Source organism: Dysidea avara, chromosome 13 (genome assembly GCF_963678975.1).
Source record: "Dysidea avara chromosome 13, odDysAvar1.4, whole genome shotgun sequence".
Taxonomy (NCBI): Eukaryota; Metazoa; Porifera; class Demospongiae; order Dictyoceratida; family Dysideidae; genus Dysidea; species Dysidea avara.
The window spans coordinates 95,098-119,837 of record NC_089284.1 but is presented as its reverse complement, the minus strand read 5'-3'; the positions used below and the strand labels follow the sequence as shown (position 1 = coordinate 119,837).

Genomic DNA, 24,740 nt, shown 5'->3' with positions numbered 1-24,740 from the left:
TAGCCAAACAATTAATGTTTCTGTACAGTTTCCTTCCAGTTTCATTCAACTCAGTTAGTTCTTTAACCTTCCTGGCCAAAATGATTAAATTCTTCTCTTTTTGTGTATGCGATTGAAGCTTTTCTGAATATTCATTGTTGAATTTGACTATTTCTACAAAAATAAAATATAAACATAAATGTTGTGTAACTTGTGTTGCTCACACTCACCTGATTGCAGGAACTCTAAATCTTAGCTAATTTCTTTCACAACATGGGTTAAATCCTGTGCCATGCTTTCCTTGTGTAAACCAACTGTTCCTACCCTTTCAAGACGCTGTTTGTAGCTGTCATACTGTTCTTGAAGGGATCCATCTGACAAATCCACATCACCACTACACTCCAATTTAGCTGACTCTTTCAAACCTTTGTTGACATCACACCCGTCAGCCTTTAGCCACCACCATGCCCCAGGATTATGTGCAGCTGCTTCATCAAGAACACTCACCTACAGTACATATGGTAGGATGGTGTACAGCACATCCTGTAAGCAAGCACTGTTCACCTGTATTTGAGAATCTAATGAGTTTTGCACTTGGATAAATCAGTTCTAATGGATCTTTCAGAAATTGCTGGTATATTGACCAAAGCCTGCATATGTGGAAACCATTCACATTAACAAGAATAAATACACGTAACTTACTTCCATGGTCTTCTGATGTTGTCCTGTTGTACTAGAAGCACCTTCAACATGCTGCATTGAATCAGCAAAGCACCACATTGGCCCACGATGTAATTTCATCCATTTTTCTCCAAAGTTGCAATACATAGTCTGTAACCAAAGACGATAATCCATTGGACAAGACACCTATATAGGGGACATTAAAATATTGAATTGACACACTTCCTTTTTTACTTGCTGTAGATTGTCAAAAGCAAAGAACTGTGCTGCATATTCAACAAGCCCCATAGGCATCCGATTGATTGGAAATCTAGAATTTTTCAACTCAGGTCTCAACGTTCCCATTCCTTTGGCAAGATTATATAAAACATTTGTCCTTCCACCAATTGATAATTGGTTCATAGCACTTGCTGCAAGGCACAAAAAAATCCTTAGGAACTGCAAACTTAAACAAGGTGGATACACAATCCGAGAAAAGCTCTGACAGTACCGGCAATTGAGAAACTGCAGGCAATTGATTGAGCATTTCCACAAATATAGGTGTAGTTAATGTATCATCTTACATAGTAGAGGATTCTGTTGATACAGTAGTAGCTGTACCACTGACTTGATCACGAGGAGGGATTTCATGCTTGTTATACCAAGCTTCTACTTCCTTAGGTGTCTTATGCCTACAAATGGCTTTAATAATTGGTAATAAAATTGGCAATGCAATGTTACCTCTTAGCTAGCGACCTGGTAACTTTACTATACAAGCATTTGCTAAAATAAAACAACAGTGAACAAGTATAAAATCATACACACAGATTAAAACACACACCACTTCGGGAGACAGCATTTGATCCTACTCTTTGCTGTATAAATTTACTAGCTTTTTCCCAAACGTCAGACTGTTTGTGAGATGGCCACTTGTCCCCTGGTGTGTGGAATAGCACAAATTCTGTTATTGCTTTCAACTCCTCTTCAGACCATTTGTTCTGGAATGCATCAACCAAACTTCCGACATGTCCGACAAACAAGCATTACTAAATGATAATATTAAATAAACAATAAACTATACCAAAGACGCAGTCGTGGAACAAGACGGGCTGACGGATGCTGACTTGCTGAACAGCACTACTATTTGGGGCACGCATGAGACCTAGTGGCAAGCGAGTTCTCGGAGAGGAACACGTTTGTCTTCTCTAGGGAGTACACAAAATCGGAGAACTTTGGGGACACTTCAACCTAGAAGAAACTTCCAGATTTGGACTTCTCCCAGCCTCCACAGATCTCGCGCAATCTTGTGCCGCCATGCATCATGACCCACGTGATCTCACTTATCTTTAGTTCATTTATACATGCAATAGAAGATGGGGATCGACAGGGATCACCATATGTATGCATTGTGTATTGAATAATCTCTCAATTGGTACTATTTTTTGTCGTTGAAACTCTTTACTTAAGTTTTACTATTAAAAGATACGGCTCACGTGTGACGTTTCCACCCTCCTCTGGGTGTGCAATGTCTCAAGTTAACAAGATATATGCAGTGCATATATCTTGTTAAGTCAGTGTGTAATGAGATATATGCACTGCCTTAACGAGATATACGCACTGGTAGCAGTGCATATATCTCGTTAACATTTTGAGTCAGTGCAGTATGTGATATATATGTATATATACACACTAATACACTTGTATGTGTGCTAGTTTGTTTGCATTTTATATGTATGTATATCCATTGCAGTGACACAGCTTATATTCAAAATTATTACACTGGTAATGGAAGTAATGTATTCTATTTGAACAACTTTGACAGCATATCCCAAAGTTATGGTAAGCCAATATATATATATATGTATAAAAATATATTCCTGACACGAACTTAATGGACTGTATATATACCATATATTGGTTGGATGGTCTGAGCAAGACTACTTTTACAGTGGAAATAGTCACAATTTTTAGTAATATATATACATGCCAAATTTGAGCAAAATTGTCCCTGGAATTCTCTTTACAAAATACAAATACAAACTCTCTAAGATTTGTCCTTTTCTGCGTTCATAAAACCCATAAACACTGATACAATCTCCAAGTGATTGCCTTGACATTTGGAACACTTGATTTAAGGGGGTTCAAAATAATTGTTTAAGTGGTATGTGAGTAGGTTAATAACCAATAGCTTCTGAACTTAGCCTGTTACAATTTGTTCAGAGTACTATCTACCAGAGGTGTAGGGAGGCAGGTATCTAAGGGTTTTCCCTCTGAAAGTTGGATTTCTACGTTTAAAGTAGGAATTGAACACATATTTGGCAGACAATCTAGTAAGTATAAATTGCAGTATGGCACAATACATAAAACTTAATTTCATCAAGGATCTATAGCACACCAATTATTTCATTATAGCTGTCCACCATGTAGAGTAGTCCACACAGTTAATTAGACTGAATTCTCTCCTGCCATTTGTGAGATGTGCACAGCTGAAGTTTCATTTTTATCTGTTTTTCTATGGCCCAGTAATTGATTCCCCTATTCAAAATGAACATGGTGGTGCAAATGTCAACTCTGTATGTAATTCTATTCATAAGTTACAGATAGTAAGCACCAGCAATTTGGTCTCATGTGCCAATAACTTTTGTAGTTACAGCCCTAAAATGTAGCAACAACAGAAAGATTGATTTGTATAACAAGTATAGGGAGACTGAAACTTTGCCAGAACATACACTAGGCTAAGTAGATTATAAATATTCAATAAACAGGAATTCTCAATTGTGCTGGGTTTTGCAGATCCAATCAGGTGGTGCTTGGTCATCTGCACAGTAGTGAAAACAATCCATAATAAACACTTATGTGGGCTTTGTACAAATAAGATGCACAGATGTATAAATTAATATTAGAAATTTTAAGTTGAATTAGGGATTAAAGAAAAAGTAGTGAAACAGGGAATAGCTAAAAAGTCAAATGAGAGTTGTATATGCCTGCAGATATATTAATGGACGTATACTTCAGTCTATAACCATGACTGAATTAGAGATTAAATGTGATAAGGACATTTATTCATGCAGAAAAGGTAGAACTTTGTCATGGCTACAGGGTATTCAGCTAATAGACTAGCCATTTTAGCAGTGCCTTTTGAAGGTTTTAAGTACTGGCTACATAGTTACGAAGCAAAAACCAAGCATCACAAAGTCAAGATACTCTAGAGCATAAAAAGTGCATAAAATGTTGAAATAAAAACTTAACCAGAGTTTGAACCAGGGACCCCCATTCTGAACTCCCGAATCCTTAACCACTGAGCCACTGTCATCGTGGATCTGTCGCGGAGAAGATGAGCGGCGAAGGTGAGCGGCGAAGAATGAACCGCTTCTTACATTAAACTTTTCTCTCAAGGTAAATTTTAATGACAAATCAACATATGTATACAATACTAAGTAATGACATAATAGATATAATACGTAATGTTACATGATGTAAGATTACATAATTAGATTAAAGTATAATAATCAGTTCAGTTCCTGACTCTCCGGAGGAAGGAAAAGGAAATATAGACAGGATCATCTTGTAATTGGTTAGTTCTTCTGCTAAGTGTCTCTGTGGCAGCCTTTCTTGTACTTAATTTCTTGACTCCTTCATGTGTTGAGGTACTTGAGGTACTGGATTTTGCTGGTTCATCCTCATTTACAATCACTTCCTTGATTTCTAGAGGATATAAATAGTTTACTGCTCTTTCCAATATTGTTTTAATAAACAACTCTATCTTCACTGAACAAATCTGAGAATCCTTGCCTTTTATCAGTTCCACTACCTTAGCTAATTTCCATGCCCTGCATGGTAATCCATTATCTCTTAAAATTACAATTTCACTAACTTCTGTTTGTCTACGTACTTGTGATTGTGGACCCTTATGTACTAGTGGTAAGATTTCTCTTAAACTGAGTAAATAGCCTTTGGACCATTCATTCCACAACAGTTGAAGTTGTTTTTAGTTCTTTTTCCAGTACTGCAATAACTTTTATGTCGAATCCAAATTGGGAACATAATCAGTATCTTCAAAACTATCCTCGATGCCAAAGGGAATAGCATTGTTGTAATTACCCACTAGGAAATGTGAAGGGGTAAGAACGAACCTTGACTCAATATCTTCACAAATATAGGTCAGCAGACGAGTGTTAACAATAGCCTCCATCTCTGAGAGCATGCAGTGTCATCAGCTTGTCCCAGTATAATACCTGTCGATCCATCCCTTTCCGTAAAGCTCTTTTCACCACCCCCACTAGACGTTCATAAAATCCGCCTTGCCACGGCACCAGTGCGGTAGTAAACTTCCACTATGGCTTCATGTGAAAAGAAACTCTAAACTGCCTCATCTTTGTGTACATTTCTCCATTGTAAATCTAACGCTGTCTTTACTAAACGGAATTGTGGAGCATTGTCAGATATGATAGTAGTTGGTTTGCCTCTCCTAGCAATGAACCGCCGTAAACAGTCAAGAAAAAGCTGTGCTGATAACCCTTTTACCAATTTTAGATGAACTGCTCACACTGCTAAGCAAGTAAATAAACAAATCCACATTTTCTGTACTGTATTGCCTTCTTTAACCTGTAAAGGACCGAGATAATCCAAGCCAACATAATTAAAGGGTTCAGATACTGAAACCCTTTCCTTCGGCCAGGGTGGCATGTCAGGCAGACGAAAGGATGCACCATGATGATGTCTACAAACCACACTTTGATACAATATACGTTTAACTCCTACCCTTCCATGAGGGATCCAGTACTCCTGTCTTAGTTGATTAAGAGTATGAGATACTCCTCCATGAACTAGACGTCCATGTACTTCAAAATTAACAATCTTGTAAAACAACTTCCACGAGGTAACAACTTTGAACATTTTGTTTCTTCATTGATATCAGCATAAGCATACCTCCCATGGCATCGTAAAATCTCAAACTCATCCTATTGCAAACCAAGCTGTATCTGTAAACAGTGGCATCTTTTCTGTTTAATAGCAATAAAAACTGCCTTAAAATGATAATGTTGAAGAGTGTAAATCCACAAAAGTGATACTAACTTAATTTCACGAAATGTAATATGATCAGCATCCACTAACTCTCTGAATACGGTGGACAATAAATGAAACCTCTGATGTTTTCTTCTAGTTTCTTCTCGTAACTTGTTCCACACCTTTATCTTAATAAATCTGAGAATGTAAACTGAAACTCGTAACAATTTCCACAGAGATGAATAATGTGGCTTGTCCATTCCAGCTTGTCCATTCCAAAGAGAAACATATCTCTATCACATTTCCCATCAACTCCAGCCACAATAGTAACTTCAGTTGAAGAAGTAGATTTTCTGATTTCTTCCAAGTTTTCTGGAGTTATCTCAGGCAGATTCCAGACTGGTCAGATGATACGATTACTCTCTAACCATGACGGACCATGCCACCACAATGAACAACGATTAAACTCTATAACTGACAGACCTCGAGTAGCCAAATCAGCAGGATTTAGACGTATCGAAATTTAAATTCTCTGCTCATCTTTATTTCTTTTATATGATTCTCAACAAAAACTGATAATGGCTTTGTAGTCTTCAGCCAGTGCAACACGCACTGTGAGTCAGTCCACAGTATTTTTTCAGATATGGTAATTTTCAGCTCATGTTGTACAAAATTAGCAGCTCTGACTCCTATTAAAACTGCCATCAACTCTAAACGAGGTATTGTAAGCTTTTTAAAACTGTCTAGATTTTCCCTTCCCAGTAGGAACTAGTCGCGTTTTCGAAAACACTAGATTTGTACAAACAATACTACCATCAGTGATTCTCAGATAAACTGCTGTAGCATAACACACAAGTGATGCATCACAAAACACTAACAACTAATGGGTTCTTCCATCCTTTATTCCCACAAAACGTGGAACATATAAACAGGGAATATTTAAAAACATTTCACAAATTAACTTCCATTTTTTAAACAAAATTCTCAGGCAAAATTCTCAGGCAGAGGACAATCCCAAGACAGTTTATCTATCTTCCACAGTCCCTGTAAAATCACTTTCCCATATAAGTAACCGGAGTAATGAGACCAAGTGGGTCAAAAATTTTGCTACAATATTTAATACACTTCTTTTTGTTACAATATTATCAGTTGGTACCTTATCCATACCAGCAATGTTAATCACATCTTTAGTTCTGTCCCATGACAATCCAAACACTTTAACATTGTCATCTTCAACTAGGGATACTTTGTCAGCCGGAAGTAGTCTCAAGAATTCAAGCGAGTTTGAGTACCACTCACAAAGGTTCATTGAGGCTCTTCAGAACATAGCTTTTGCCTCTTGATAAATTTCAAAATCTTGTTTACTAGACTTGGCCCAAAGCAAGACATTGTCCACATATATATTATCCATGATATTCAGGGCTAGCGGTGTCCCTTCCGTTTGAAGATGGTATTTCAATATGGCACCCAATAAAAAAAGGACTGCAAGTCAGTCCTAACGGCACTCTACAGAAATGATACACTTCTATGTTATCATCATTCACAATAGGCTTATTCACATTTTCAACCACAAAAACCTGGTAACATCACGTTCATCATCTTGAATAGCAATTTGAAGAAAGGCTTTCTCTATGTCTGCTAAATTAACAACCCACGGAAGCCTAAATCTCATCAGAAGTCCAACCAAATCAGGTAAGATTATAGGACCACGGTGTAGACAGTCATTCAAACTACTTGAAGCACTCTACATTTTTGCTGAACCATCATAAACTATACGGACCTTTGTTGTAGCCTTCGAAGGGGTCAACACAGGATGGTGAGGTAGGTAATATTTCCTTGTGTTAGTCAAGGTAGAATTATCAACTCTTTCAATCATTCCTTTCTCTAACTGATGGCGTAATATAACAATGTATTTCTGTAATAACTCAGGATCAAGTTGAAAACGATTCACAAGTGACTTCACACGTTTTACTTCCATGGCCAGGAAATATAGTATCGCCTTTTATTAAACTTAATACTTTCACAAAACTTGTGGTATCCGTCAAACAACACAAATCTTGCTTAACACCAGCAGACACAAATAAGGTATGATAACCACTATTGTTTTGTGTAGAACAATAATTATTACTATTGCTACATTTGCCTGTGACAATATATCCAAATTTGAATGACAACATGAACACACCAGAGGGAAAATTCATCTTATTGCTGCCAACAATGCCCCAGAAAAAAATCAGATCCAATCAGAATGTCCACTGTTGATAACTCTGCTTCAATAGGGATATTATCAGCTAACTGGTTACTAGGTATCAATTTTAAAAACTCCAGATCTCTCTGAGACAGTGGACTTCTTTGTAGACTACCTGTAATTTGTTTCAGCACATTGGCTGAAAGTGACAATATGAACCATCCTTTGTCTATACTTCAAAGTTTACAACATATGTATCTACCTCTCTTGTTTTCTCAGCACCAAATGTGGACACAGATAGATGTTCCTCATGCTCACACTACAGCTTAAGTTTTTGCACCAGTTTGACAGTCATAAAGGTTCTTTGACTAGCACTGTCTAATAACACTCTAGCATTAATAAAAATCCTTCTGTCAGAGCTCTGTACTGGAACAATTGCAGTTTGTAGCAATACTTGTTCACCAGCCGCTAGCAAAGCTTGAGTAAACTGAGTATCTGACTGACCACACACTGTGTGGCACTTGTAGACTGCAATGGCACCTTGCCAGCAGCTGTCAAGGTAGCATCTCCTATACTAGTAACATTATCAGAATGTGTGACACAAAAGGAATCATTATTAGTATCATCACCAGAGAACTTTTCTGGACATAAACAGCAGTTATAATAAACTATTTTTCCGCAATGGTCACAACATCGCTCACGGAGATTAGGACAGCTCTTCAAAACATGACCAGGTTTCAGGCAGATAAAACAATTCTTCTTTTCATTTTCCTAGCCACATGTGTGGAGTACCTATCACACTGATCATTATAATGGTCACCATCACAAAATATACAAGGTCGCATTACTCTCTGGCTATTCCCTTTGCCACTGAACATAGCAAACACTTCTGCTGGGGTGGTCTGAGATTGATAACCTTTCTCCTTGTTAGTGGTACAATAAACAGACCTTTGCCCTATACCCCAACCTTTATTGTTGTCACCTTGTACTTGGAGCTGACCCTTGGTGTTATAAGTATAACAAAAAATATTTTCTTGTACTCTTATGTACTGTAAATTGCCTTTCTCAGATTCTCCATGTTCCACCTTTCAGTGGGTTGCTTAGATTCTTGAAACTTGATAACCACTTCAAGTGGAAATTTTGACAAAGCTAGTTGGATTAACATTATTTAATTGTTAACAACCTCCCCTTGTAGTTCTAACTGCCTCAATATCTTTTCTATTTGCTCTTGTGTTTTATGGATTTCTGTAAATTTATCAACCGACCTTGGAAGACCTTGCAGCTTAATATACAAGGATTCAATGATAACATCCACTCTTCCAAGCCTTTCCTTTAACAGAGTGATTGCTAAATCACAATTATTATTTGAAATTGCTATACCAGAAATGGCTGCTGCTCCAGCACCTCTTAAAACACCCTTAAGATAAGTAAACTTTGACACCTTGGACTAATTTTGTTGATCCACAGATGTAGTAAACATTTCCCAAAATTCAGTCCATTGCTGAATGTTCCCATTAAAACAAGGCAGCTGTATTTTAGGTAAATTTACCCTAACACTATTGCCTTGACTTAGGCTGCCATCTAAAACACTTTGACTTGAGAGATTAGAGTGGGCATTAGACTGGTCAAACGGAGAAGGGTTTAGGACAGGTGGGTTAAGCATTATGGTTTGCTGGCTCAGCTCGAATTTACGCTTTACGCGTTTTGATCTTCCTTTAAAACGAGCTATATTCTCACCAGCATTATTAATGTTTCAATGTACCCTTCTGTACCTTCTGCTACTCGTGCATGCTCCTTTTCCTCCGTGACCTTTTCCTCTGCTTTCAATTTGCTCAGTAGTATGCTCCACTCGTGATCACATCTTTCTAGAATAGTAACATTATTATTAATACGTTTTACATACTCCTCTATAGTCGCCTACTCGTCTTCCACGTCTTCTTCATTAATAGGCGATACAAGAAACTTCTCCACACCCTCCAAGTATCCTTGTAATCGAATCTTCGCGGGTCCAAGTAGCTTACGAATTGGCTCAGACATCTTCGCTCAGTAGCCTGAAATGCGATATACCCTGCTCACTGCACCAATAAGCTGTGTCGCGGAGAAGATAAGCAACGAAGAATGAACTGCTTCTTACGTTAAACTTTTCTCTCAAGGTAAATTTTAATGACAAATCAACATATTTATACAATACTAAGTGATGACATAATAGATATGTTCTAATCCAAAACAGCCAAGCTGTAAAAAAACAGTGTGGCCCTCAAAAAGGCTATGGTGAAAAAAGATGTGAAATCCAAGGTGGTGGCCAAGAAATGGCTGTGATGGTAGGTTAATGGCAAAAATTTCAATAACGACAATTCAGGTGAATTTTTGTGCCGCTTGGTCTTGGCAAAAAAATCACCTAAATTGCCGTTATTAAAATTTTTACCATTAACCTACCATCACAGCCATTTCTAGGCCGCCACCTTGGATTTCACATCTTTTTCACCATAGCCTTTTTGAGGCCGCACTGTTTTTTTACAGCTTGGCTGTTTTGGATTAGATTTCATTTCTTTTTGTATTTGTATACCATCAGGGGCATAGCCAGACTTTTGGTGATGCCAGGACCTAGCTGTAACCTAAAGACCGAAAAGTTTCTACCTACTGACAATATCTCTATGGGGGTATCCAGGATTTTCTTGGTGTCAGATTTCAAGTGGAATGTTTGGGTAGAAGACCTAGGTGCTTCCCCTAGACCGCGTCTGAACAAAAATGATGCATACACAAAATGTGCCCTTAGGCAGGTGCTGTTTGTGCATCTAGCTAGCTAAAACCTACACACTGCTGTTTATGCAGCTTATAGAAACTAGAAACCTATTGTAGCTAGCTAATACTAACTTAAATCTTCACTTCCAGACAGCCAACTTCAATTTTTCTATCACGGGGACCCTCCACACTCAAGTCCCTTAGTTGGCAACACTTTCTTCCAGGTATACACGATTCTTGGTCGGTCCTCCTGTTGATGGTCAGTAGACTTGGCTTGTACTCCAATATATTCAAGACATCACGTGCCCGCAACATGTGACAAACAAACCATTCATCAGATAAATATACATCAACTGTTCACAGTTTGTGCTCACCTGACACATGTATAACACGACCAGTTGAGTTTATCGTAGCTTCTGCCTTGTAGTATGTCTGCCTCAATCAATCGGCAGTCCTTCGCTATCGAGTTTGCTATTTCCACCATGAATCACGTGCACTACTTATCACATGATGCAGTAGATCTCAATGATTTGCAATAGTTCAGTATTAATGCAATGCGACCCTCAAGAATAGTGCAGAGAAGTATTAGTGTGCAAAGTAACAACCGGAGAGCTCCAGGGCTGTAAGATTTGATGTGATTTTTAGTCTGAATACTGTGAATGATTTATTAAAATATCTCGATCTGACTGCTCTATTAGAGTATCTCGAATTATTGATGCCCGGGGCTGGGCCCGGGTGGCCCGGGTTCTGGCTACGCCCCTGTATACCATAGGCCGGCTTTGGGACTTTTTAAACCTGTCTTTTTTTTCTTTACCACAGGAAGAAGAAAAGATGAAGCAGATGTACTTTAAATATCTGATTTTATCAGTAAATGTACAAATTATATATATAATACATATCAAGACTCACGGTAGTGAGTCGCGCGGCCAGTAAAGCAGAAACGCGCACCGCAGACAATAAATGACGCGACCACTACGTGAGGATTTTACAAGAACGAACGTTGTCAAATTTGGCCTTCCTGTAATCCACCCGTCACTTACGCTATCCCTCTGAAGCTCTGGAGTTGAACTCATCGTGTCACTAGTAACTACTACACAAGCAGTGAAGCAAATCCATGCCAATTGTTTCGTGATCGAGGTTGCCGACATCAAAGGGGAAGTTTCATTTTTATTTTTTTTATCACATGCGGTTAGACGCAACCGCAGGTGTATGCCTTGCATTCCTTTGTGCATTCCGAACATTGATCGCCCTGTTATCGCTTCAGTATTCACTCAATCACCTCAAGATTCACATCATCGATTTCACCATACATGATTACCCTACAGTCGTGATTTCAGCACCAAATGAAGTTTCAGTCGTCCTCAGCTCGGTACTCAGTCGACCTAGAGGCCAAATACAAATCCCAGATTGTTGTTTTCCGCAATACTCGCTCGGCATGTAGGGCAATGTGTCTTTAAACTGTTCTAAAAGTTTCGTTCAGATTGAAACATTTGTTTTCGAGAATGGCTAGTTTGAAATTTGAATTTAGTCGCCCCCATGTCATTTGCTCTCTAAGAATTTTACTCGGAATTTAAAGAATGACGCAGAGCACAACTGTGGTCACTGGGTATTGATGAACTGGCGCTCTATGTAGTTAATCAGTACATATAGCCACCAAGAAGTGTGCTGCCATAGATTATAGTCCATAGATATAATCTATGGTGTTGCATACCATCCTTCGATTTGAAATTAGTTGCCCCCACATAATTTGTCCTCTAAGGGCTCGGCTTAAAGAATGACACAAGAGTACAATTGCGGTTACCAGTTGTTGACACAAGCTGTGAGTAATTAGCACATGTAGCTAGCTTAAAAGGAAGTGTGCAAAATCGCCTAACACAATTGTCACCATGCATTATTGCATTTTATAGCACCCCCACACAAAATTACACATGTAATTACAACATACAGAGGAGACACATGAATACCAAACACTTTTCACAACAATAATGTAAGAATTGTACAATAATGACTGTAATATAACTGCTATGCAAATGTTTTCCAGTGGCCCGCCATGGTAGCAAGTCTCACATGACAGCATGTATATTCATCCAAACACAATGGGAGTAATGAGTAAGTATGATGACAACAAGTTGGTATGACTCCATTTGTAGAATCCAGATGAGTGGGTGTGGCTCCAGTATGTCTAAACAGTTAACAAACATTCCTGTTATAAATACGTGCTAGAGTTGCAATATAATAATATAGTATTTAAAATGCAATAATACATAGTCTCCATTGCATCACTATCAAACGACAATAAGTGGAGGATATTGTTGCATCTCTAGTATGTACACTCTATCAGTACAACCTGTCTTAATGGCCACTAGTATAGAAAGACAACCACTCTTGAAAAGCCAATTCCAATTGAGAATTTATACACTGTTGCCTGCTGAATGAGTGAAGGTGGCAATAAACAAGTTCCACCGTAATTTATACACGTGATCTGATCCTGTATATTCTGTCAGTGGATAAGATCCACTTGGCCAGGACAAAATGTGACTCAAGTGCCCTGGATGATCCATACTCAACCAACTTATGACCCAGTGGCACAATGGAACTGATTATTTATAGAGAATACAATTATATTTATTTCTAAGATGTGTGGATGTGTGGACACATTACAACACATTACATGTACATACAAGACATGCTACGTACTGTTTTAGCATTTCAAGTCACCACATTATACACGTACCAGTCACCAATGCTTCATAGTACCCATCAGTAAACGTGAAGAAAAGTTACGAAAAATAAAAATTCACATAAGTACAATGAAACCTCATCAATATGGCAGGCTGTGGGACCAAAAAATTTGGCCTGAATAACAAGGTGGCCTTATTAATGAGGTCATAAGTAATGCTTAGCTATATTTGGGACCTACTAGAGGTGGCCAATATAATGAGGTGGTCTTATTAAAGAGGTGGCCACTAAGTGAGGTTTCACTGTACATATATAGTTCACAATATTGTGAACAATATTAATGGTTAACAATATACACTGAAACCTGCAGGTCACTTCTTGTGGAAGATTGCTCTCTACACAAAATGACACATTCAGAGATTGTATTTAGATGGATGATACAGTAACACATTGTGACTTCAATACTCGTGATGTGTCACTGCTAGGCAGCAACCATATACACGGCACTGCCACATCGCACTTGCTCGCACACACAATTTTGCTAAAGATTTTACAAATTGATAATTAAGGGGTGTGGCAACTAGCTGTTTCGCTCTCAAGACTGTGTGGCAGCTGTTTCCCTTCTGTACAAGTGGCCACCAAGACAGGTCCACTGTGGATGAAAGCCAGGCATTAGATATTTGGTATTTCATGTGTTGAAGACATTCCAGGGCTTCTGGTAGTCTCAAATCTCACCACAGTTTAACTCAGGCAGTGTTGTGGTCACCACTAAACTACTGGAATGCTGTGTTGTGTTCATCTTATGCTTGGCTACTATATTGTAGAACTGAAATGGATATTCTGAAAAATATATCCTATGGATAATGACTTCATCACTTTCTTCATCAGGAGCTTATAAGGACCAATAGTGAAACTTTTAACACTTGGGGCTAACAGTCAACTGCCTATGTCTGAAGCAGTGCTTTTGGTGCTCTAACAGATTGGCTGCCCCCTTGCTGCCAGCACTCACTGTTTCATACGCTGTCATACACTAAATCCATCTCTATAGCCAGTTAGAACAGCATGCTTCTTACCTTTTTTTAAGGCCGCATAATGCAGCCACCTCTTTAAAAGGCAAGGTCAGAAAATTTTGTCCCTATGGCCTGAATAATGACCAGTTTTCACTGTACTATTAGTGATTAGTGATCACGGGGGATTATTTATTAAGATACTAAGATATACAAACGCTACAACCTCTAAATATAGCAGTAAATTTTTTACCCTGGTCCAATGTCTCATAATAATCGTGATGTCGTGAGAGACTCTACTGTGACAAATACATGTTTATCATGATATGTGCTAATCGCCTTTTTACAATTAAGTTTTACAACACAAATACATGTATAGTTAAACTCACCAATTGCGACTAAATCCCTTCAACACGAAAAGACAAGTAATGAGACAACCTTGGAGACAACAGCCACACAAGCCTATTCTGGTGCATTTATTTAGTAGTAATATAAATTTTAAAGGCGTTTATTTACAACGGGACATAATTACGCGCCCCTCTATTGTCTCTGTACATACTTGCCTTTTCTTTACTATTCTCATTTCATTTCACAAGATCTCTTGGCAGGGGTGTAGCTTCTTCACTTGAATTAGTCAATGCTTGAAGTAGATCAAGATACTCTAATAGAACAGTCATATTTCTACAAGTGCCATACTTTTATATTGTAAAGTCTGTAAGTAGCTAGTAATTTAAACTATACAATCCGATGCTAAGCAGAAGTTGTAACTATGCTAAATATTGATTGCTGTGTTACAGCTGTTTTGTGACTGCTCTAATAGAGTATCTTGATCGTTTCAATGCAGTACAAGATGAAAGGCAAAGTGTTGTTAAGGGTTTACTAGTTATAATGGGTGTTAGTTGACTGCAGTTGCATGCCACTAACAGGACCGTCCAGAGAAATTAGAGGGCCCAAGGAAAAGAGTTAAAGAGGGGCCCAGGGGCAAGGAAGGGTCTAGATCCTGACTGCTCTATTAGAGTATATCGATCTTTCTTTAAACAGGTATTCAAGTGGCCCCTTTCGGGCTGTGGTAGGAGGCAAAATACCCCAGTTATCCCCAATGTGGGCGGCCCTGGCCACTAAAATTACAGTTATATTTTAATATTCTGTCACTGTAATCTGGGGTTTCTGTCAAAACCATGGAAACTCACCTACTGTTATCAACAGTGCATTGGTTATTCTAACAAAAAGTATTGAAATCCCATCCAAAAACAGCTTATAGCTGTAAAAAAAGTGCGCGTCCAAGTAAAGCAGAGTTAACTGCGACAAAAAGTAATGATATCATTATGCGGCCATGTGCGAGGTGTGCAAGTTGTAAAATTAATATTAGCTAATCAGATAATACAATGTTATTGTTAAAGTGTTAATGAGAACTATGTGATGCTGCTAGTTTTAAAGTGTGTGAGCATCTTCATAAATGCCACATAAATTTAATTCTCAATAAAGCAATGTGTATAGATTCTCTGATAGTAATAAATAGTTTGAGTTTGGCCACCTTTCCTTTGTTCGTAGCATTGCTGTATACAGGAAAGGCGGCCAAACTCAAACTATTTATTACTATCAGAGAATCTATACACATTGCTTTATTGAGAATTAAATTTATGTGGCATTTATGAAGATGCTCACACACTTAAAAACTAGCAGCATCACATAGTTCTCATTAACACTTTAACAATAACATTGTATTATCTGATTAGCTACTATTAATTTTACAACTTGCACACCTCGCACATGGCCGCATTATGATATCATTACTTTTTGTCACAGTTAACTCTGCTTTACTTGGACTCGCACTTTTTTTTACAGCTATAAGCTGTTTTTGGATGGGATATTTATTACAGAACTCTCCATGGTGCTTTCTTTGTAACTGAACACTCTACAAGGTGACTTCCTCTTGCTGCCCTCTCTACAGGGTGAATTGTTTATAGCTAAACTGTCTACAGGTGATTTCTTTGCAGCTGAACTTTCTACATGATGGTTCTTTGTAGCTGAACTCTCTACAAGGTAATTTCTTTTAGCTGATGTCTCTACAAGGTCACTAGTTTGTAGCTGAATTCTCTACATGGTGGTTTCTTTGTAACTGAACTATCTACAAGGTGACATCTTCTAGCTGATCTTTCTAGAGGGTGATTTGTTTGTAGCTGAACTCTCTACAAGGAAACTTCTTCTAGCTGATCTCTCTACAGAGAGATTTGTTTGTAGCTGAACTCTCTACAAGTGTTTTGTTTGCAGCTGAACTCTCTACATGATGGTTTCTTTGTAGCTGAACTCTCTACAAGGTAATTTCTTCTAGCTGATCTTTCTAGAGGGTGATTTGTTTGTAGCTGAACTCTCTACAAGGAAACTTCATCTAGCTGATCTCTCTACAGGGAGATTTGCTTGTAGCTGAACTCTCTACATGATAGTTTCTCTGTAGCTGAACTCTCTATAAGGTAACTTCTTTTAGCTGATGTCTCTACAAGGTCACTAGTTTGTAGCTGAACTTTCTACATGATGGTTTCTTTGTAACTGAACTCTCTGCAAGGTGACTTCTTCTAGCTGATCTCTCTACAGGGTGATTTGTTTGTAGCTGAGCTCTCTACAAGGAAATTTCTTCTGGCTGATCTCTCTACAGGCAGATTTGTTTGTAGCTGAACTCTCTACAGGTGATTTGTTTGCAGCTAAACTCTCTACATGATGGTTTCTTTGTAGCTGAACTCTCTACAAGGTAACTTTTTTTATTGATCTCTCTACAGAGCAGTTTGTTTGTAGTTGAACTCTCTACAGGTGATTTGTTTGCAGCTAAACTCTCTACATGGTAGTTTCTTTGTAGCTGAACTCTACAAGGTAAATAAACTAGTGTCCATTTGGTTCTACTTGGGGTACTTAGAGATAATGAGTTACTCTCTAAAATTCCTATAGATATAATTACATGAAAATAACAAGGAGAAAACATCCTGACCACCTGGTAGACCCCTGTAAGCGTTTGAGCATAAATCGGATGGCTGCAGGTTCGAGGCTACCTAGGTCCACAGTCATGGATTTTTTCTCCTTTATCCAACTTTTCAAACACACCTTCTGTAGCTAAAGTCTTTGAGCAGGCTGTAGGACCAGGTGTCCTACAGACCTTCAGCACTTGTGCTGTGAAGCATTAATAAAAAAATAAAAATAAAAAAAGGTGATTTCTTCTAGCTGATCATGAACTATCCCTTTCCATAGTTGCATGAAGTCCCTACAAGGTAAATTTTTCTAGCTGATCTCTCTACAGGGTGAATTGTTTGTAGCTGATCTCTCTGCAGGGTGACTTGTTTCTAGCTGATCTCTATACAGGTTACTTGTTTTTAGCTGATCTCTTGAATTCTTTTCAGGGTGACTGCTCTATTAGGATGACTGCTCTATTAGAGTATCTCGATCTCACACTTGCTGCACCAAGTTGGATTTCGTGCTATAACTCCGTGGCTTTAAGTCTGATTCTTCTTAAGTCTGATTCTTCTACACCATTGAAGAGCCTTTCTAAGATGATTACTCCTTCTATACAGCGATTTTCAAAGCATTCGCCGTAGCGGTTTATCTGGTAGGCGTGGCAAGTAGTCGTTTTGTATTAGCTAATCTCGATTGCGTAATTGTTACACACTGTTGGTTTTTTCATTGTATCTTCCTGGTTTTTAGCTCGATTTCTCTCAAACCACAAAAGGTTTGAGGTTCAATAGTTAACCTATTCACCCACCGATTTTCAGCTTCTTCCCATACGCGGTTTACCCTGTAGGTGTGACAACATATTGGTGTTATATTTTGTGAATAATCGATCATAACTCTTTTCCTGTGTATCGTATCCTAGCCAAAGTTGGTACAGAGATCCGCCTTTATACCCCCCTTCTGTGTGCCAAATTTCAAGGCAATCGGATATATTGTTCGTGCTTTATAGCAGTTTTTGTAAGTGTGCGAAAAGAGGAAGAAAAATAAGAAGAAAAAAAACCAAGAAACTAAGCCAATTTTTGAAATCGCATATCTCGGGAACGCTTGAAGCGATTTCGCTCAAATTTGGAATGTGGAGTGCTGAAGGTGGCGGAAGTGTCCACAGCAAAAAATCGTCTTGTTTCATCAAGGCAGCACAGAGCTACGGAGGTGTGAAAATTGCGTTTTCTTTCTTCCTGTCAGTACACTCACGGGTGTTACGTGCCGGCTTGTTGGGCCGCACACTTTTTTTACAGCTTGGCTGTTTTGGATTAGATTTCATATCTTTTTGTATTTGTATACCCCAAAGCCGGCCTATGGCCAGCTTTGGGACTTTTTAACCTATGTTTTTTTCTTTACTACAGGAAGAAGAAAAGATGAAGTAGATGTACTTTAAATATTTTATCAGTAAATGTACAAATTATATATACTGTATAATACATATGTGACCGGATTTGCAAAAAGGGGTCTTCCACACACATCCAATTTGCCAACTTTGACAATTGATAACTTCAGATTGGAAAGAGCTATTGCCTTGAATTTTGGACAGTGGTGAGCACCACTATAGCTGAATACATGGTGAAATTTTCAGGTTAATATGTTACTTGAACACTGAGTTATGGTCTCCAACGTTTACGGAATTGGATGTGTGTGGAAGACCCCTTTTCGCAATTCCGGTCACATAATATTATATTGATTACAGAAATCTCCATGGTGGTTTCTTTGTAACTGAACACTCTACAAGGTGACTTCTTCTAATTGCTCTCTCTACAGGGTGAATTGTTTGTAGCTGAACGATCTACAAGGTAACTTCTTCTAGCTGATCTCTCTACAGGGTGATGTGTTTGTAGCTGAATTCTGTATAGGTGATTTGTTTGCAGCTGAGCTCTTTACAGAATGGTTTCTTTGTAGCTGAACTCTCTAAAAGGTAACTTCTTCTAACTGATCTTTCTACAGGGCAATTTGTTTCTGGCAGAATTTTCTACATGGTGATTTCTTTGCAGCTGAACTCTCTAAATGGTGGTTTCTTTGTAGCTGAACTCTCTACAAGGTAATTTCTTCTAGCTGATCTCTCTACAGGGAGATTTGTTTGTAGCTGAACTATCTACAAGGTAGCTTCTTATAGCTGATCTCTCTACAGGGTGATTTGTTCGTAGTTGAATTCTGTACAGGTGATTTGTTTGCAGCTGAGCTCTTTACAAAATGGTTTCTTTGTAGCTGAACTTTCTCCAAGGTAACTTCTTCTAACTGATCTTTCTACAGGGTGATTTGTTTGTAGCTGAACTATCTACAAGGTAATTTCTTCTATCTGATCTCTCTACAGGGTGATTTGTTTGTAGCTGAATTCTGTACAAGTGATTTGTTTGCAGCTGAGCTCTTTACAGAATGGTTTCTTTGTAGCTGAACTCTCTACAGGGTGATTTGTTTGTAGCTGAAATCCCTACAAGGTAACTTCTTCTAGCTGATCTTTCTACAGGGCAATTTGTTTGTAGCTGAATTCTCTACAGGGTGTTTGTTTGCAGCTGAATTCTCTACATGGTGGTTTCTTTATAGCTGAACTCTCTACAAGGTGACTTCTTCTAGCTGATCTCTCTACAGGGTGATTTGTTTGTAGCTGAACTGTCTACAGGTGATTTGTTTGTAGCTGAACTCTCTACAAGGCGATACTTCTAGGTGATCTCTCTACAGGATTCCTTGTTTCTAACTGAACTCTCAACAGGGTGATCTGTTCATAGCTGAACTTTCTACTGGGTGATTTGTTTGCAGCTGAACTCTCTAAATGGTGGTTTCTTTGTAGCTGAACTCTCTACAACGTGACTTCTTCTAGCTGAACTCTCAACAAGGTGACTTGTTTCTAGCTGATCTCTCTACAGGGTGACTTGTTTCTAGCTGAACTCTCTACAGGTGATTTGTTTGTAGCTGAACTCTCTACATGGTGGTTTTGTTGTAGCTGAACTCTCTACAAGGTAACTTCTTCTAGCTGATCTTTTTACACTGCATATTTGTTTGTAGCTGAGTTCTCTACAGGGTGATTTGTTTGCAGCTGAACTCTATACATGGGAGTTTCATTGTAGCTGAACTCTCTACAATGTGACCTCTTCTAGCTGAACTCTCTACATGGTGATCTTTTCATAGCTGAACTCTCTACAGGGTGATTTATTTGCAGCTTAACTCTCTACAAGGTGACTTCTTCTAGCTGAACTCTCAACAGAGTGATTGATTTTTTTTGCAGCTGAACTCTCTACATGGTGGTTTCTTTGTAACTGAACTCTCTACAGGGTGATTTGTTTGTAGCTGAACTCTCTACAGGGTGATTTGTTTGTAGCTGAACTCTCTACAGGGTGATCTGTTCATAGCTGAACTCCCTATAAGGTAACATCTTCTAGCTAATCTTTCTACAGGGCGATTTGTTTGTAGCTGAGTTCTCTACAGGGTGATTTGTTTGCAGCTGAACTCTACATGGTAGTTTCTTTGTAGTTCTACAATGTGACTTCTTCTAGCTGAACTCTCTACAAGGTGACTTGTTTCTAGCTGATCTCTCTACAGGGTGACTTGTTTCTAGCTGAACTCTCTACAGGTGATTTGTTTGCAGCTGAACTCTCTACATGGTTTATTTCTTTGTAGCTGAACTCTCTACAAGGTAATTTCTTCTAGCTGATCTCTCTACAGTCCGATTTGTTTGTAGCTGAACTCTCTACATGATGGTTTCTTTGTAACTGAACTCTCTACAAGGTGATTTCTTCTATAGCTGATCTTTCTACAGGGTGATTTGTTTGTAGTTGAACTCTCTACATGATAGTTTCTTTGTAGCTGAACTCTCTACAAGGTGATTTCTTCTATAGCTGATCTTTCTACAGGGTGATTTGTTTGTACCTGAACTATGTACATGATGGTTTCTTTGTAGCTGAACTCTCTACAAGGTAACTTCTTTTAGCTGATCTCTCTACAGGACAATTTGTTTGTACCTGAACTCTCACATGATTGTTTCTTTGAAGCTGAACTCTCTACAAGGTGATTTCTTCTAGCTGATCTTTCTACAGGGTGATTTGTTTGTAGCAGAACTCTCTACAAGGAAACTTCTTCTAGCTGATCTCTCTACAGGGAGATTTGTTTGTAGCTGAACTCTCTATACATGATTTGTTTGCGGCTGAATTCTCTACATGATGGTTTCTTTGTAGCTGAACTCTCTACAAGGTAACTTCTTCTAGCTGATCTCTTTACAGGGTGAATTGTTTGTAGCTGAACGATCTACAAGGTAACTTCTTCTAACTGATCTCTCTACAGGGTGATTTGTCTGTAGCTGAACTCTCTACAAGGAAACCTCTTTTAACTGAGCTCTGTACAGGGTGAATTGTTTGTAGCTGAACTATCTACAAGGTAACTTCTTCTAGCTGATCTCTCTACAGGATGATTTGTTTGTAACTGAACTATCTACAAGATAACTTCTTCTAGCTGATCTCTCTACAGGGTGATTTTTTTGTAGCTGAATTCTGTATAGGTGATTTGTTTGCAGCTGAGCACTTTACAGAATGGTTTCTTTGTAGCTGAACTCTCTACAAGGTAACTTCTTCTAGCTGATGTATCTACAGGGTCACTAGTTTGTAGCTGAATTCTCTACATGGTGGTTTCTTTGTAACTGAACTATCTATAATCTGACATCTTCTAGCTGATCTTTCAACAGGGTGATTTGTTTGTAACTGAACTCTCTACAAGAAAACTTCTTCTAACTGATGTCTGAACAGGGTGAATTGTTTGTAGCTGAACTCTCTACAGGGTGATTTGTTTGTAGCTGATCTCTATACAGGTTACTTATTTCTAACTGATCTCTTGAATTCTGTTCAGGGTGACTGCTCTATTAGGATGACTGCTCTATTAGAGTATCTCGATCTCGCACTTGCTACACCAAGTTGAATTTCGTGTTATAACTCCGTGGCTTTAAGTCTGATTCTTCTACACCATTGAAGAGCCTTTCTAAGATGATAACTCCATCTGTACAGCGATTTTCAAAGCATTACCCCAAGTGGTTTATCTGGTAGGCGTGGCAAGCATAATAATAATAATAATAACAATAATAAAAATTAATCTCGATTGTGTAATTGTTACACACTGTTGATTTTTCGCTGTATCTTCCTGGTTTTTAGCTCGATTTCTTTCAAACCACAAAAGGTTTGAGGTTCAATAGTTAACCTATTCACCCACCGATTTTCAGCTTCTTCCCATACGCGGTTTACCCTGTAGGCGTGACAACATATTGGTGTTATTTTTCGTGCATAATCGCTCATAACTCTTTGCCTGTTTATGGTATTCCAGCCAAAGTTGGTACAGAGATGCGCCTTTATACCCCCCTTCTGTGTGCCAAATTTCAAGGCAATCGGATAACGCGTTCGCGTTTTATAGCAGTTTTTGTAAGTGTGCGAAAAGAGGAAGAAAAATAAGAAGAAAAAAAAAAACGAAGAAACTAAGCCAATTTTTGAAGTCGCATATCTCAGGAATGCCTGAAGCGATTTCGCTCAAATTTGGAATGTGGAGTACTGAAGTTGGAGGGAATGTACACAGCAAAATTTGTCTTGTTTCATCAAGGCAGCACAGAGCTACGGAGGTGCGAAAATTGCGTTTTCTTTCTTCCTGTCAATATACTCACGGGGTTGCGCGCCGGCTTCTTGGGCCGCACGACACACTACCGTGTGTCTTGATAAATGAAAATTCTTGCTTAATATTACTAATGCACAGAAATTTGGAATTTTCAACTAGAGTAGGAACCATAGCACATCGTTAAAATTTCTGAAACAACCTGGAGTAGTGCACAATATTAAATCACAGTAAAACAGTAAGAAGTGTTATATCCCTACTGTGTGTTTCCAATATGGCATCTTGAGCACAGTTAGGATATAACACTTCTTATTGTTTTACTGTGATTTAATATCGTGCATCACTCCAGCTTGTTTCAGAGATGTGCTATGGTCCCTATTCTAGTTGAAAATTCCAAATTTTTCTGTGTACTTGTTTGTTACTTTTTTTTGTAAATAATTACTATGACTGATGAACCCATGCATACCACATCTGAAATGGCACCGCGTGCCCCAATCATCATCTGAAAAGTGAAGTATCCATTATGCTTCGTTGTTGGCTATGTTCAACCTGTTATGCAGTATTTCGATTCAAGAACTGTTCGAAAAGCACCTCTGCAATCCACACATTCTGAAAGAAATGGTGCCGCACAGCCCCTTTATATCATTTATCACCTGAAAAGTGAAGTATCCATTACACTTCATTGTCGGCTATGTTCAACCTGTTACACAGCAGTACAAATCAAGAACTCATTGAAAAGAACCTCTGCTATTAAAATAGCCGCTATTACAAATACAATTTCCGTTACGCGAAAAGGAAGCCATCACATGCTATCGCCGAATCAACACTTCTCGCTGTAAACAAAGATGAATGGGACACAAAGGAGGACACTGGTAAATCCATGAAGAATGCATTGTATGTACTGTGGTATGCCAAAAGGCACCTGTCGGATTAAAGTGATATTGAACAGTGAAAAATCAAGCCCATAGCCTTAGCCGTCAAGTTACGCTTGTCTGAAGGTATCAGTCAGTTAGTCAGTCAGTCACTAGAAAATTCCATTAAATAATTTTTTTTTAAATTCTGTAGCAACCTGTTGAAAGCGTTTCGGGTCAACCTGAAAAGCTTGTTTGGACTTAGTTTTACCAAACCATAGATAATAGAGTACATAAAAGGGATAGGAAATGCAATAACGGGATGTCACATTTCTGTTGGAATTCCATGTATTACATCATGAACATACTCGTTACACTTGTTGTGATTGTATCCAAGAGAAACGAATTGTTGTAACAACAGAGTTTTGTAACCAACGAATGTGAAATTTCACTACAATGAACTTAAGTAAGTAATCGAGAGAACTAGGATGGTACCAACCCTCAAGGAAATTATATGCAAAATTACAGGAGATTGAAGGTGAAAAAATGGCCCAAAAAGCACTTTAAACCACATAACTTTAATTTCTTCATAAATATGTTCTATCCTTTTAACTATGATAAGCCTATTCCTTACCATTTAACAGAGAGAACCAGAGGGAATACCAGAGCAAAACAGGAACTGTTGCTCGAAGAAACGACTAAGTATCTTCCATTTTTACCAAAAGTTTAAACCACCTTGCAGAAGACTGTGTTTGTGACATGTCTAGCTTACCATAAGATTCAAAAGTGGAACCGGCTTTAAAAGTTGCGGTATGGACAAGGCATGAAGGTACTACGAGCCAAAGTATGACAGCGTGTAACAATCACGGTTAATGCGATGCGTTTTGTTACAAATCTACGGTTTAAATTCTCTCACCAAAATCTCTCACAAAGGTCTCAATACTTGCTGTAATCTGTTAAAATACTATTTACGCTGCTTAGAACACTAATTCCCATGCTTGAGCACAAAACTGTCTTGTCCTTTCAAGTCACGCGTAAGGGACATCAAACCGAAACCGCTTGCAT

At 38.4% G+C, this 24,740-nt stretch overlaps 1 protein-coding gene across 1 annotated transcript in view; it reads left to right on the top strand.

Moving 5' to 3' along the window:
* LOC136242644 (two pore calcium channel protein 1-like) overlaps positions 1-24,740 on the top strand; it is a 109,183-nt gene that overhangs the window by 69,093 nt on the left and 15,350 nt on the right. Inside the window, exon 20 of the mRNA XM_066034089.1 lies at positions 2,390-2,478. Within this exon, the coding sequence (XP_065890161.1) occupies positions 2,390-2,478 (89 nt within the window). The remainder of the gene's footprint in view (positions 1-2,389; positions 2,479-24,740) is intronic.